General features: G+C 38.7%; 1 protein-coding gene across 3 annotated transcripts in view; it reads left to right on the top strand.

Annotated features, from left to right (window-relative positions):
* TRPM6 (transient receptor potential cation channel, subfamily M, member 6) overlaps positions 1–17,088 on the top strand; it is a 165,587-nt gene that overhangs the window by 28,693 nt on the left and 119,806 nt on the right. For all 3 annotated transcript variants that reach the window (XM_011947020.1, XM_011947021.1, XM_011947022.1), the window contains exons 2-4: positions 880–959; positions 4,035–4,073; positions 15,645–15,822. In XM_011947020.1, the coding sequence (XP_011802410.1) occupies positions 880–959; positions 4,035–4,073; positions 15,645–15,822 (297 nt within the window). The remainder of the gene's footprint in view (positions 1–879; positions 960–4,034; positions 4,074–15,644; positions 15,823–17,088) is intronic.

The raw sequence follows: 17,088 nt of genomic DNA on the forward strand, positions 1-17,088 counted from the left end.
CCCAGCTAATTTTTTGTATTTCTAGTAGAGACGGGGTTTCACCATATTGGCCAGTATGGTCTCAAACTCCTGACTTCAAGTAATCCACCCGCCTTGGCCTCCCAGAAGTGTTGGGATTACAGGTGTGAGCCACCATGCCCAGCTAGGATACATATTCTTATACCATTTAGAGCCAAAATATTTTTATATTAGGACGAGGCCAGGCTCATAAGTAGTTGGGCTGTATAGTCGATCCAGTGTCCTCTGCCACTGGACTTGTAATATAGCTTATGGAGGAGCTTGGCTGTGACATGGATTCTGTAGAATGGGAGAGAGTTTATTAGGAGGAAGAGTAGGTATCAATGTCTCACTTGGATTTAGGGACAGTTATAGGCTGTGCAACCTGAAACAACAGTCAGTGGTAAACTATGCTTGCAGAATGTGTATCGAATCTTGCTGAAGTCAGAGACACTCTTTCCAGTTTCCTGTGAAATCTTAGCCAAAGTGGGACTTGATAGGTAAAGATTTTGAAGTTTTGGGAGCTTTGTATTTATTCCATAGGATTATGGTACAAGATGTAAAAGTGACTTTTGGTAGATTTAAGAGGATAAATCAGTTATATCTTGACTTCCTTGCTAGGGGTTTGTTCATGTAGGGCTTTGGTTACTCAAAGTGGGATCATGGACATATTCACTTTGTGTGTTGTTTAATGTTCACATTTGGCTTATTTGTGCCATGTTATCTGTAATAGAAACAGGTAAATGCTTAGCCTGTGTGGGGTTGATCTTGGCATTTTAATTAGCATTCATGATACTTGAGTATTTCTTACCTGCCCGAACTACTATGGTTACATTGTTTTGTCACATAATTGAGTATAAAATAATGACACTTTCTTTTTAGTCCCAGAAATCCTGGATTAAAGGAGTATTTGACAAGAGAGAATGTAGCACAGTCATACCCAGCTCAAAAAATCCTCACAGGTAAAATTTTCAATTACATTCTTCTTTTAAAAGCAACACTACCTGGAGGACTGTTTATAGAAACTTAGAAATATGACTTGTTTAGAAGATTTGATTATATCTATAAAATTAGAATTTTAGAAATATGACTTGTTTAGAAGATTTGATTATATCTATAAAGTTAGAATTTTCAATGTTTATTTCTTTCACTTTATAAAAATAATACATGATTATTATAGAAAATCTGGGAAGAACAGGGACCTTGTTAATTTGTACCTTACTTTTACTCCAGTGTCTGTGACAGTGCCTGCCACATAGTAGGCTCTTGATAAACATCTGTGTTTTTTTTTTTTCGTTTTTTTGAGACGAAGTCTCGCTCTTGTCCCCCAGGCTGGAGTGCAATGGCTCAATCTCAGGTCCCTGCAACCTCCACCTCCCGGGTTCAAGCGATTCTCCTGCCTCAGCCTCCCGAGTAGCTGAGATTACAAGTGCCTGCCACCATGCCTGGCTAATTTTTGTATTTTTAGTAGATAGAGTTTCACCACGTTAGCCAGGATGGTCTTGACCTCCTGATCTTGTGATCTACCCACCTCGACCTCCCAAAGTGCTGGGATTACAAGCATGAGCCACTGCGCCCGGTGATAAATATCTGTTTAAGGAATTTAATGAGGTATAAAGAAGTTTTTCTCAATGCCATCACTGTTAATATTGTCGTGGATTTCATTCTACTTGATGCTTCTGTTCCTCTTGATGGGGGGATAGACATTACAGAAATATCTAGTGTTACATCCGTTTCACTGGGTTGGAATCAATAATTTACATTTTCTGAATACTCAATATTCCAAATATTGTGAGTGTTTCTTATCCCCAACTAAAGTATCTGTGGAAAATAGTGACTGGTATATTTCATTACACTGTGCCCAGATTAGACGAACAGGTAATTTCAGTTCCATTTTCCTTCCATAGACTTTATTTTTATGGAATGCTTTATGAATTTGCATGTCGTCCTTGAGCAGGGGCCATGCTAATCTTCTCTGTATCATTCCAATTTTAGTATGTGTGCTGCCGAAGCGAGCGCCTGTAGGCTTTTGGATTGAGCAGATAATCGGCAGCAGATGGAATAATTTGAGTTTGACTACTGAGTTCTTGACAACGCTTTGGAAGCTCTACTTGTAGAACGAAGGTCAAAAAAGCAACTAGTGAAAGATAGGGGAAGAAAGGGCTATGGAAAATTCCTCTGGGTAATCAGGTCTGTGAAATTAAGATTGACATTGCCCTTGGAGAAATAAATTAAAAGGAAAATAGAAGAGTAATATTTTAAGTAAGGGAACCACTCTATTTTTAGATATTTTTGAGCATTTGCCCTTTTATTCCTTCAAGGTTTAGAACTCATAACTATGTGCTTACGAAGGGTAGCATGGTAAGGTTTTTGAAATTCTAGTTCTTTGGAGATGACTGAAATAGTTTTCTTTGCCTTTGTTAAATATTTACTAGTCCCACCCTTACTGAATTACCTATGATTTGTAAGTCTTGTGATTGGAAATTCTCATTTTACCTGCTTAAAAAAAGTTTATAGTATGCCAGGATAACCTTGTTTTTTCCCCTTCGTCTTTTATGACATCGTGTGGTGGTGACTGGAATGCAAATTGATTCAGGTGGTTCATTTTGTGTCTGTGAATAAAAAAATCATTTTCACAATAATCTTGAATCTCAAAAAAGTGATGAAATTACTCTTTTACTAGCCCATAGACTGAAGAAGAATATCAATGATTGTTAATTCCACGAATGTTCTAAGGCATGGTATACTTTAGCAAGTGAAAAAACAGTCTCCATATTGTGGGTTTGTAGATAAAAGTTAGTGGATGATTATGGCTATTTCTTCTATGCCAGCCTTTTTCTTAGATTCTAGTGAAATTCTCAGAATTGTAGCTTTTATGCGGTTTTCTTCATTATGGTGCACAGGAAGACGGTGATAATTCACTTTTTAAAATATCGATAAAAGTTTCTTTCTTTTATTCTTATTGTAGCTCCCAATAAGAAACAAATGTGATACACTTGATTATAACATGTTTTTCCTTCTCATATTCAATTTACTGTTGAAAGAAAGCTTCTGAGAAAAGGCATTCTGGAAAGGCTGGGACAGGAAGAAATAAAAGTCCTGAATATTAGTTTCTGAATAACTTAGAGCGACCCTTATTTTATGAACATTACCTTTTCTTCCATTATTTTAACTAGAATTCCCTGTTAATACTTCTTCACACACACACACACACACACACACACACACACACACACACACACATTTTGAGACAAGATCTTGCTGTGTCCCCCATGTTGCAGTGCAGTGGCATGATCTTGGCTTACTGAAGCCTCATCCTCTAGGACTCAAGCAATCCTCCCACCTTAGCCTCCCAAGTAGCTGGGATCACAGGCACACATCAGCACACAGGGCTAATTTTTTGAATTTTTTATAAGAGTCAAGGTGTTATTATGTTGCCCAGGCTGGTCTTGGACTCCTGAACTCAAGCAATCCTCCCACCTCAGCCTCCCAAAGTGCTGGGATTACAGGCATAAACCACTGTGCCTGGCCCAAAAATATAATTGATGACCACAATGCTAACCCCTAAATCCATAAGGTTCTTCTGAATCATAAAAAAGAAAGATTAATAAAGGATAATTTATAATTATACCAAATGTCCCTTATTTGATAGTGCTTTATGGTTTTAAAGTGGTTTACATACATATATTGTCTTGATTCTCAAGAAATCTGTGTTATCTTCATAGTTTAATAATAATAATAGCTACCATTATTGTACACACTGTCTACCAGGTACCATAAGACACATTACATATTATTATCTGAGATTTAAATTGAGGTATTTTGGTTCTAAACTGAATGTTGTATTAATTAGATCATAGTTGCTGCAGTAATTATATGTGGTAAATGCCATAATGGAATATTTGGAACATGATATGTGAATTTCAGCAAACCTTGTTTTATAGATAATGGAAAAGAATAGATATTTACTGTACAAGCATTAAATGTGTTTTCAAATACACCAACAAACTAACAGAGGTTTTATTTCTTTAATTTAGGTGTACTCCAGCCTGCCAGTTCTGCCAGAATTTAATCAGGTAAGACTTAGATAAGCAAGATTACTTTTAGCTTTTAGGCGTCCTATTTAAAATTCACTGGGACAGTTTCCTCATATCTTGAATGGACTCAGTAAATGGTGCATACAATTTACCTTTCCAAGGGAAGTTTTAAAAAGATGTTTTTGATGGAGAGTGAGTATTCGAACGTAATAGACTACTTGAATTACTGAGACATGTAAATTGGCTAAGGCCCTTCGACAAGAATTTCTACTGATGGAAACACTTGTAAAGCATTACATTTTAGTTTTATGATCACATTTGGATAATGAAGATGCTGCATGCACATACGGGACTATAACTGATGTATGACTTGCAGGTGCTGTGTATGCATACTAAGCTTATAGACAAAAACAGCTCTTCAGTGCAATGGAAATTTTAACAGTGATTTGCATTTTAAACTACGTGACTGTTTTTACCTTTCTCTTTTGTAAGTGGAAGAAAATGAAATTTCCTTAATTTTGATCATAGCCTGAAGTTTATATCATGGATTGAACCAAAGTTAAATTTATTCTTGGAAAAAAACATTTGGGGCTAGGCACGGTCACTCGCACCTGTAATCCCAGGATTTTGGGAGGCCAAGGCGGGTGGACTGCTTGAGCTCTGATTTGAGACCAGTTTGGACAACATGGTAAAACCCTGTCTCGACATACAAAAGCAAAAACAGAACCCAAAAAATTGTAGCGAGACGTGTTGGTGTGTGCCTGTAGACCCAGCTACTTGGCAGGCTGAGATAAGAGGATTGCTTGAGTTTGGGAGGTCAAGGCTGCAGTGAGCTGTGATTACGCCACTGCACCAGCCTGGGTGGCAGAGTGAGACCCTGTCTCAGAAAATAAAATAAAATAAAATAATAAAATAAAAAATTGGAACCGTCAGTTTAGCAAATCATGGGGAGAGGAAACCAGCATCCACAGATATGGAACAAGAAGGAGAAGGAGGAGGTTGCTGGAAGAAGAATTTCTACTTGGCTGACCTCTCACTTTTTCTTCAATTTTTTTCTTTCCTTTTAGTAATTATTTCAAATTTTGCTATTAGGTTGGTGCAAACGTAATTGTGGTGTTTGCTATTGAAAGTAATGGTGAACGCCGGACGTGGTGGCTCACGCCTGTAATCCCAGCACTTTGGGAGACCCAGGCGGGTGGATCACGAGGTCAGAAGATCGAGACCATCCTGGCCAACATGGTGAAACCCCGTCTCTACTGAAAATACAAAAAATTAGCTGGGCGTGGTGGCGGGTGCCTGTAGTCCCAGCTGGTCGGGAGGCTGAGGCAGGAAAATGACTTGAACCTGGGAGCTTGCAGTGAGCCGAGATCGTGCCACTGCACTCCAGAGGGAGACTCCGTCTCAAAAAAAAAAAAAAGAAAGAAAGAAAGAAAGTGATGGTGAAAACCACAATTACTGTTGCACGAACCTAATAAAATGCAAAGCAAAATAAGGATATAATAAAAAGAAAATACTTCATTTATTCTCCCTAGCTCCTACTGTATTCTTCAGAAACTCTGCTTGTCAATGTCCTCCAAAACCTCAACCCCACCACCTTCAGAGATAACTAAATGTGAAAATACTGGAAAAGCATTCACTTTTATACCTCTCAGAAATTAAAAATGGTTACAAACTAGTCATTTTTGCGCCTAGCTGAGACTAGTTTTATTTTTTTTGATAGGGAGAGCCAAATGTCCTAATAGGAGTTACTGAGAAGTCTCCCCTAGTCTCATTCATTTCTGGTGCTGTCTGTGTTATATACCACATTTCTGTCTGTCTATGGCTTTGTTTCTGAGCTTTCTTTTCAGTACTTTTGATCTACTTTTACACTTGTCAAATGCTGCTCTGTTTCATTATTATAGTCTTGTAATATATGTCTTGATATCTGATAGGGCAAGTTTCCTATCCTTTATTTATCTTTTAAAAAATTGTTTTTACTTTTCAAAAGACTTTTATGCATTTATACAAATTTCATTTTATTGAAAGAAAATTTTAACCAAGTGTGGTGGGCACATGCCTGTAGTCCTAGCTACTCAGGAGATTGAGGATGGGGATAGCTTGAGCCAAGGAGTTCACATTCAGCCTGGGCAACACAGCAAGACCCTGTCTCAAAAAGAAAAAGAAAACATTTTATTTAAAATAGTATGTTTTAAAAAGCAGTTCCACTACATTGCAATACTATCTTTAAAAAAAAAATTCTAATTTTTAAAGGCAAGGTCTTGCTGTGTTTCCCAGGCTGAAGTGCAGTGGTGCAATCATAGCTCATTGCAACCTCAAACTCTTGGGCTCAAGTGATCCCCACACCTCAGCCTCCTGAGTAGCTACCTAACTCCTGGCATGTACCACTGTGCCTGGCTGATGTTTTTTGTTTTTTGTTTTTTATAGAGATGGGTTCTTGCTATGTTGTCCAGGCTATTCTAGAACTCCTGGCCTTGACCAATCCTCCTTTCTCAGCCTCCCAAAGTGCTGGGAGCCACTGCACCTGGACTATATTGCAATACTTTAAAATAATCCTAAATCTCCTTGTCAATAAGTGATTGTATAATATATATATATATTCGTTTGTTTGTTTGTTTTTGGTTTTTTTTTTTGAGACAGAGTCTAGCTCTGTCGCCCAAGCTGGAGCGCAGTGGCGCAATCTTGGCTCACCACAACCTCTGCCTCCCAGGTTCAAGTGATTCTCGTGCCTCAGCCTCCCGAGTAGCTGGGATTACAGGCGCACACCACCACGCCTGGCTAATTTTTTGTATTTTTAGCAGAGACAGGGTTTCACCATGTTGGCCAGGGTGATCTTGAACTCCTGACCTCAAGTGGTCTGCCCTCCTTGGCCTCCCAAAGTGCTGGGATTACAGGCATGAGCCACCACGCCTGGCCGACATAATATAAATTGTAGAATCACCTTGTCATGTTCCCTGAAAAATATTTTGAGATTTTGATGTTTTTTTTTCTTTCTTTTTAAATTTTACTTTTTGTTTTTAACATGGCTGTGAAATGCTCTGAGTGATGGGTATTTTACTGAATTTACAAAACAATTTGAGAGGGAATTAACTTTTTTTTTAACCCCCTCCTGGAATTGACATTTATATAAAGCAAACTTTTAGTACTTGTTGGTGATATGTTCTTTGAGACTTCAAAAGTTGTAATTAAAGAGACAAACATAAATATATATTTTTTAATTTTGGAGATCTGTTTCTTCTATGGGACCTTGGTACAATTTAATGAACTGGGGGAAAAAAAAGAATAAAATATCAACTCAAATCAAGTAGATAATTAGAATAGAAATATACTTAATCTGAAAGTTGGTTTGCACTAAAGAACTGCCTTATAAAAGCATAATGAGTTATCTCTTCAGGTGTGGTTACCTAAATTTATGTTCTGCGGGGAAAAAACCAGGCAGATGAATCATTATTTGTCTTGTATTTGAATAGATGCTGCTTCATTTTGAAGGGTGACCCTTGTCTCAAAAGATGGTCAGATGACACCATTCTAACTAGTAGATCCTAATTATGTATATGCTGTAATTTTGTGATTACTGTGCCTCCCTTTACATTAAGAACCTTTCCATATGGAACCCCAATATTCTTACTTTGACTTTTTGTTTTGTTTTTTAAAACGAAGTTTCGCTCTTGTTACCCAGGCTAAAGTACAATGGTGTGATCTCTGCTCACGGCAACCTCTGCCTCCTAGGTTCAAGCAATTCTCCTGCCTCCCCCTCCCAAGAAGCTGGCATTACAGGCACGTGCCACGACACATGGATGATTTTTGTATTTTTAGTGGAGACAGGGTTTTACCATGTTGGCCAGGCTGGTCTCGAACTCCTGACCTCATGTGATCCACCCACCTCAGCCTCCCAAAGTGGTGAGATTATAGGTGTGAGCCACCATGCCTGGCCTTACACTGGTTTTTGCATATACTGAAGTTTTCATCGCCTATGCTTGTTCTGGTTATCTTTTTTTTTGACACGGAGTCTCCCTCTGTCGCCCAGGCTGGAGGGCAGTGGCCTAATCTCACCTCACTGTAACTTCCCTCTTCCGGGTTCAAGTGATTCTCGTGCTTCAGCCTTCTGAGTAACTGGGATTACAGGCACGTGCCACCACGCCCAGCTGATTTTTGTATTTTTAGTAGAGACAGGGTTTCACCATGTTGTCCAGGCTGGTCTAGAATGCCTGACCTCAAGTGATCCGCCTGCCTTGGCCTCCCAAAGTGCTGGCATTACAGGTGTGAGCCACTGCGCCCAGCCCTGTTCTAGTTCTCTGAAGAGACTGTAAGTTGTAGACACTTCTGTTTCCCCTGTAACTTCTCACCATGTGCTACCTGACATGCTGCTCAGTACAGTAGCTGCACAATAAGTATCCTAAGCCCACTGATCAGCTCTTTCAGAGCAGGGTCCTGCTCAGTAAGCGTTGCTACAGGTTCTCAGTTACACAATGAAAGGAAAGGAAAGAAAAGGCATTAGAGACCACCTTGTCCAACCAATGCTTACATTACTGCAGCTGAAGAAAGAGAGGCTTTGGGAGAGTAGAGATTTGCCTGGCATTGGCCATCCTGGTCCAGTGCTTTTGCTCCAGGACACATTGCTTCTTAGATTGCTTCCTGTTTATGGTCTAGCTGCCTGCGCTTCAGCTCTTGTTTTTGGTTACCCCTGCTTGTCAGGTACAACCCACTGTTCTATATATAACCAGGATTTTAGTCATCTAGAGCTGCCATAACAAAATACCACAAACTAGATGGTTTAAACAACAGAAATGAATTTTTCACAGTTCTGGAGATCAGAAATCCAAGACCAGGTTGTTTGCAGGGTTGGTTTCTCTTGTGGTCTCTCCTTGGCTTGCAGATGGCTACCTTCTTACTGTGTCTTCAGATGGTTTTTCTCTGTGTGCACACATCCTTGGGATCTCTCCCTCTTCTAAGGACATCATTTCTATCAAATTAGTCCTCCACCTTTATGACTTAATTTAACTTAACTTTTTTTTTTTTTGAGACGAAGTTTCACTCTTATTGCCCAGGCTGGAGTGCAATGGTGCGATCTCAGTTCACTGCAACCTCCACCTCCTGGGTTCAAGCGATTCTCCTGTGTTAGCCTCCCGAGTAGCTGGGATTACAGGCACCTGCCACCACACCTGGCTAATTTTTTGTATTTTTAGTAGAGATGAGGTTTCACCATGTTGGCCAGGCTGATCTAAAACTCCTGACCTCAGGTGATCTGCCCCCCTGGGCCTCCCAAAGTGCTAGGATGAAAAGCGTGAGATGCCGCGCCCTGCTGAATTTAACTTAATTTAACTTTAAGGAGGTAATCAATACAGTCACATTGGGGTCAGGGCTTCGGCATATGAATTTTGTTGGAACACAATTCAGTCCATAACAGCTAGCCACATTTCTCCACCTTGTTCTCAAATGTATTTGTCTCCGTCCTCTCTTTGGAACAGTTTGGAAATTGAGCTCTGGCCCTGTCTAGATTTCTTTACGTTTTTTTCTTCTCACTGGATATATTTGTTATCAGATAAGCAGATATATAGAAGTTAAATGGAACATTTACTAATGTATACTGCACCTTATGTAGTTTATGCAATTAATTGTGCATCAGAATATAGACACTGAAATTTAGAATGAAAAGCTGTCAAGAAGAATATTGACTCTTTCAGGAGAGGCATCACAGGCATTATCTTCTAGCTGGAGGCAGGGCAGTTGGGGAAAACTGTGGACCAGGATGTGATTTTTAATTAAAGAAGGTTTAGAAATTTGAAAGGAGTAGTACCCCCCTTTCCGGCATTTTACTTTCCATTGTTTCAGTTTCTCATGGGCCAAAACTATTAAATAGAAAATCCCAGAAAAAAAACTATTTATAGGTTTAAAATTTTGTGCCATTCTGAGTGGCCTGATAAAATCTCTTGCCATTTGCTTTGTCCAACCTAGGACATGAATCATTCCTTTGTCTGGCCTAGCCATGCTACAGACGCTCCCCACCTGTTAGTGGCTTAGTAGCTGTCAGGGTTATCAGGTTGACTATCTTGGTGTTGCAGTACCTGGATCCAAGTCACCCTTCATAATGGCTCCAAAGTGCAAGAGTAGTGATGCAGGCAATTTGGATGTGCCAAAGAGCCATAAAGTGCTTTCTTTAAGTGAAAAGGTGAAAGTTCTCAGCTTAATAAGGTAAGAATAAAAGTTAGCCGAAGTTGCTAATATCTGAGGTACGAACCCATCTTCTATCCATGAAATTGTGAAGAAGGAAAAAGAAATTCATGCTAGTTTTACTGCTGGACCTTCAGTTGCAAATTATGGCCACAGGGCCATAATTAGTTAAAATGAAACAGTTGTTGCATTTGTGGGTGGAAGCCTCGAACAGAAACCTGTTCTGATTGACAGCAATTAGGTTTGGTACTGTCTGAGGTTTTGGGCACCCACTGGAGGTCTTGGAACATATGCCCTGAAGATAAGGGGGAACTACTACTACGTATATATTATTTCTTGAGACTGGCTTCATAACTGCATTATGTATTTATTTTTCAGAATTCCTAAGTGTAGGCTTCATAACTTTAATCAGAGACACAAAGTTATTTATGGCCCTTAAAATCAAGAATGACAGTGGTTTAGAGTATACTTTGTCTTTGACTACATATATATATATATATATTTAAAGCCAGTCAAATTTAGCAGTGGGGGATTGTACACCAACTTTAGTGACACTAATGTTAGTAAGTTCTGATAATCTACTACCATCAGACCAGCCTGCCTTTGACAATATTGAATGCAAATTAACATCTTAAAATAATGATTAAAAATCCCAGCACTTTGAGAGACCAAGGCAAAAGGATTGCTGGAGGCCAGGAGTTCAATGCCAGCTTGGGCAACATGGCACAACCCCAAATTAGCCAGATGTGATAGTCTGTGCCTGTAATTCCAGCTGAGGTGGAAGGATTGATTGAGCATGGGAAGTCGAGCCTGCAGTGAGCCATGGTCACACCCCTGCACTCCAGCCTGGGTGACAGAGTAAGAACTTATCTCAAACTAAAAAGTAAAAATTTTAAAAAGTGAGAATGTTAAAACTAATAATAATTTTAAAAAATTATTTTACAAAAGAAATGTGTCCTTGCTAATACTTGACATTGTCAGCCATTTTTGGTTAAAACTTGATGGTGGGTACATAGTAGCACCTAATCGTGAAAAGACCATTGTTAACTTGCAGAACACCTCATCTGTATACTCAAGGTAGGAAAGGAATAATGTCATGGTAGATTAGTGCATGGAGCCATGTGTGGTTTGTAGACTCATAGGATTGATGACTAGGCTTTTTGGAACTTGTAAACAAACCCAGGTCTGAAGATTTTAATAGATGAAGATAACTTCTTAAAAGTGTGCATTTTAGAAAAATATTGTAAAATAGCCGGGAGTGGTGGCTCACGACTGTAATCCCAGCACTTTGGAGGGCCGAAGTAGGTGGATCACCTGAGGTCAGCAGTTCCAGACCAGCCTGGGCAACATGGTGAAACCTCGTCTCTACTAAAAATACAAAAAAGATACCTGGGCGTGGTGACATAGCCCTGTAATCCTAGCTAGTTGGGAGGCCGAGGCAGGAGAATTGCTTGAATCCAGGAGGTGGAGGGGGCAGTGAGCAGAGATCGTGCCACTGCACTCCAGCCTGGGCAACAGGGCGAGACTCTGTCTCAAAAAAAAAAAAAAAAAATCAATAAGAAAAATGTTTTCAGTTTTTAAAGTTCCTGCTATACCTATCTAATTCTCATTTAAAAATTTGTCACTGAAGTTCATACTAGAAAATAATGTAATTGTTTTAAATGAGAATTAGATAGGTATAGCAACTACTTTAAAATAATATAATAGGGCCCTTCTTGCAAAGGAGGCATATAAATTTAGAAATATGAATTTCGCTTTAAGAAGAGAATGAGCTTTAATTATAGGGAAAAAAAAGAAGCAAACAATTTGCCCCTTAAGTGTCTATTCATATACTGGGCCATAAATTGACTTGTTTGTATTGACAAGAAATCTAAAGAAAACAGAAATTTAATATCCAGGCAGCTAAGCAGAATCAACTTATCTGTTGATTGATTAACCAAGGTGAGGTAAAAGTCACAGTAGGAGCTGTACTCAATTATTTATAATAAATGACAAATTTTCTCTGCTTCTCGATATTCATTTTGAAGAGATAAGAACTCTCTTGATGTCAAATTGTTTTCCTAGAGAGGCTCTTTTTATTTATTTTTTACGTAAATTTTTTTTTAAATTATCCATCCCAAAATGTCAGAGAGGTTCTTTTTACTCATCTAAATTATAAGTCTTTCCCTCTATGTTTGTATTTTTGTTAGTTTTATTCAACGCGTTGTAGATAATGCATAAAATGATAAATTATTTTACTTTTCGTTTTGTTTGAGACAGATTCTGACTGGAATCTGTTGCCCAGGCTGGAGTGCAGTGATGTAATCTCAGGTCACTGTAGCCTTTGCCTCCCAGGCTCAAGTGATTTTCCTGCCTCCCTAGTAGGTGAGATTACAGACTTGTGCCACCACGTGGGGCTAATTTTTATATTTTTTGTAGAGACAGGGTTTTGCTGTGTTGCCCAGGCTGGTCATGAACTCTTGGCCTCAAGCGATCCTCCCACCTTGCCCTCCCAACGTGCTGGAATTACAGGCGTGAGCCACTACAGTTGGCCTGTTTATCTTTTTGCGATTGACTTCTTTTAATTAGTGTAATATCTTCAAGATTTTTCCATGTTATAGCATGTGTCAGTATTTTCTTCCTTTTTAAGGCTGAATCATATACCGTGGTATTTATATATCACATTTTGTTTGTCCACTCCTCCACTGATAGACATTTGTGTTGCTTCCACTTTGTGGATATTCAGAATAATGCTGCTATGAACATGAGCATGCAAGAGATTATTAGTACAGGTATATACCTCATGTGTGTTACTTCATTGTGTTTTACTGATATTGCATTTTGTATAATGTGGAGGTTTGTGGGAACCTTGCATTGAGAAAGTCTATCAGTGCTATTTTTCCAATGGCACATGCTAATTTCTTGTCTCTGCATCACATTTTAATAATTCTTGCAATATTTCAAACTTTTTCATCTTATCATTATTGTATCTGTTATGACAATCTTTAATCGGTGATCTTTGATGTCACTATTATAATTGTTTTGGAGTGTCATGAACTCACCCATATAAGATGGGGCAAACAATTAGATAAATGTTATATATGTTCTGACTATTCCACTGACCGATCCTGTCTCTCTCCCTCTCCTTGCACCTCCCTCTACCTTGAGATGCCACAATGTTGAAATTAGGCCAATTAATAATCCTATAATGGCCACTTAGTGAAACAAAATGAAATAAAGAGTCTCGCATATCTCAGTTTAAATCAAAAGCTAGAAATAATTAAGCTTAGTGAGGAAGGCATGTTGAAAGCTGAGATAGGCCGAAAGCTAGGCCTTTTGTGCCAAACAATTAGCCAAGTTGTGAATGCAAAGCAAAGGTGCTTGATGGAAACTATAAATGCTACTCCAGTGAATGCACAGATGATAAGAAAAGAAATAGTTTTATTGCTGATATAAAGAAAATTTGAGTGGTCTGGATAGAAGATCAAACCAGCCACGCCATTCCCCTAAATGAAAGACTAATCCAGAGCAAGGTCCTAACTCTTTTCAATTCTGTCAAGTCTGAGAGAGGTGAGAAAGCTTCAGAAGAAAAGTTTGAACCTAGCAGATGTTGGTTCATGAGGTTTAAAGAAAAAAGCAGTGTCCGTAATATAAAAGTTCAGGGTGAAGCAATAAATGCTAACAGAGGAGCTGCAGCAAGTTATTTAGATGGTCTAGCTAAGATTGTTGATGAGGTACCTACACTAAACAAAGATGTTCAACGTAGACAAACAGCCTTATATTGGAAGAAGATGCCATCTGAGACTTTCATAGCTAGAGAGAAGTCAATGTCTGGCTTCAAAACTTCAAAGGACAGGCTGACTCTCTTGTTAGGAGACAGTTGGAGGTTTGTAGGAACCTTGGATCAAGCAAGTCTATCAGCACCAGTGCTGGTGACTTTGTGTTAAAGCTAGCCCTCATTTACCATGCCAAAATTTTAGGTCCCTTAATAATTATGCTGAATTTACTCTACTTGTGCTCTATAAATGGAACAACAAAGCCTGATTGTCAGTACATTCGTTTTTAGTATGCTTTACTGAATATTTTAAGCCCACTGTTGAGATCTACTGCTTAAAAAAAAAAAAAAAAGATTCCTTTAAACATATTTTTGCTCATTGACCACACACCTGGTCACCCAAGAGCGCTTATGGAAATATTACAAGGAGATGAATGTTGTTTTCATACCTGCGAACACAGCATCCATTCTGCAGCCTATGGATCAAGAAATAATTTTGAATTTCAACTCTTATTATTTAAGAAATACCTTTTGTATGGCTTTAGCTGCTATAGATAGTGATTCCTCTGATGGATCCGGACAAAGTAAATTGAAAACCTTCTGGAAAGGATTCACCATTCTAGATGCCATTAAGAACATTCGTGATTGATGGGAGGAGGTCAAAATGCAACATTAATGAGAGTTTTGGAGAAGTTGATCTCAACTTTCATGGATGACTTTGAGAGGTTCAAGACTTCAGTGGAGGAAGTCACTGTAGAAGGTGCTGGAAATAGCAAGACATCTAGGATCAAAACTGGAGCTTGAAGGGTGTGACTGAATCTCACTAAAAAACTTGATTAGATGAGGAGTTGCTTCTTATGGATGAACAAAGAAAATGATTCATTGAAATGGAATCTACTGGTGAAGACTGACCATTGTAGAAATGACAGCAAAGGATTTAGAATATGACATAAACCTAATTGATAAAACAGTGGCAGAGTTTGAGAGGATTGACTCCAGTTTTGAAATAAGTTCTACTGTGGGTGAAATGCTATCAAATAGCATCACATGCTACAGAGAAATCTTTTGTGAAAGGAAGAGTCAATCAATGTGGCAAACTTCACTGTTGTCTTATTTTAAGACATAGTGTCCCAGCCACCTTAACCTTCAGCAACCACCATTCTGATCAGTTAGCAACCACCAACATTGAGACAAGATCCTTCACCAGCACATAGATTACAACTCACTGAAGGCTCAGATGGTTGGTAGCATTTTTTAGCAAGAAATTATTTTAATTAAGATATGTATGTTGTTTTTTAGACATAATGCTATTGAACACTTAATAGACTACAGTATAGTGTCAGCATAACTTCTCTATGCACTGGAAAACCAAACTATTTGTGTGACCAGTTTTATTGCCATATTTACTTTATTGCAGTGGACTAGAACCAAACTTTCAATATCTCCAAGGTATTCCTGTGTTTAAAAAGAAATATTCCCCAAATTATCCTAATGTGCAGCCAAGGGAGAGACCCACTAATAGTGTTTCTAAACTTAGAAGACAGTCCTATGTTAGAAATCTAATATAAACCTTAATGTGAAGTTTTAAGAAACACCATATGGCATCTATACATTACTTTAGAAAAAGATAGAAACATTGCATCTATTTTCTATTTTGAAGTTGAGTTTTTTTTGGTCTTAAATTTAAGGTGTTACTGTGGCCGACTGATTGGAGACCATGCTGGGATAGATTATTCCCGGACCATCTCAGCTGCCAAGGGTAAAGAAAGTGAACAATGGTCTGTTGAAAAGCACACAATGAAAAGTCCAACAGATACTTTTGGCACGATTAATTTCCAAGATGGAGAGCACACCTCCCATGCCAAGGTTTGCTAATAACCCAAATTGTTTTGCTGGTTTCTTTTTTTTTGAGACGGAGTTTTGCCCAGGCTGGAGTGCAATGGCGAGATCTCGGCTCACTGTAACCTCTGCCTCCCGGGTTCAAGCGATTCTCCTGCCTCAGCCTGCCGAGTAGCTGGGACTACAGGCGCCCACCACCACGCCCGGCTAATTTTGTATTTTTAGTAGAGATGGGGTTTCTACTAACAGGTTTCTGCCTGTTTGAAGTATTTCTGCCTTCACATTTTTCAACAACTACACCATTCCTGATGTTCAGAAATTTTAATATTTTAATTTTGGAATAAAGGAATTATGTATCAAGAAGTTCACGCTGGGCACGTTGGCTCATGCCTGTAATTCCAGAACTCTGGGAGGCCAAGGCAGGTGGATCACCTGATGTCAGGAGTTTGAGACCAGCCTGGCCAACATGGCGAAACCCTGTCTCTACTAAAAAATACAAAATTTCGCTGGATGTGGTGGCATGGGCCTGTAATCCCAACTACTCAGGAGGCTGAGGCTGGAGAATCACTTGAACCTGGGAGGTGGAGGTTGCAGTGAGCCAAGATTGCACCACTGCACTCCAGCCTCAGTGACAGAGTGAGACTTCATCTCAAAAATAAAAAAAAAAAAAAGAAGTTCAAAGATGAATCGGAAATTGTTTTAAATTACTGTCACGTTCTGGAGGATCATGTGTTAATTCCTATTTGCATGTGTGGAGATCTTTGCCTGTGGTTATTTTTGTTTCATAATTCATGGTTTCTTATTGTCCTTACTTCTTCCTATAAATCTGACTTACTCTTGCTGTTGGTTCACATAAGTTTGAGGGAGGCAAATTCATCTCAGTGTCATTTGAATGATCTGCATTTGCGGGAAGAAGGAAGCCAGCCATGCAATACAATCTTAGGTAAAATAAAAAATGATTCTGGGGCTACCTGCTGGCTTTGATTTCCCTCATCTTTTCTTTTGCTTACATTGACTGTTAAAGAGATGACTATTTTGTGAAAAGTATTTTGGAACGAGAGTGTTTTCAGAGGAATAATGGTTAAAAGGTAAAATTTACAATTTTAAGGGAATGATCGGAAGGTAAAATTTACAATAAATTAAATGTCCATGCTCTTGAATTTTAATTTAAATAATGCAAATATGTGAAATGGTTAAGTAAATGGAAAGCCATAGCATTTATGAAAAATCCCATTTCACCTATTTGTTATAGCTTCTGATGAAAAGGTTTGCTGACATAGTGACTTTGGCCAG

This window comes from Colobus angolensis, unplaced genomic scaffold, assembly GCF_000951035.1.
Source record: "Colobus angolensis palliatus isolate OR3802 unplaced genomic scaffold, Cang.pa_1.0 Scaffold257, whole genome shotgun sequence".
Lineage (NCBI taxonomy): Eukaryota > Metazoa > Chordata > Mammalia > Primates > Cercopithecidae > Colobus > Colobus angolensis.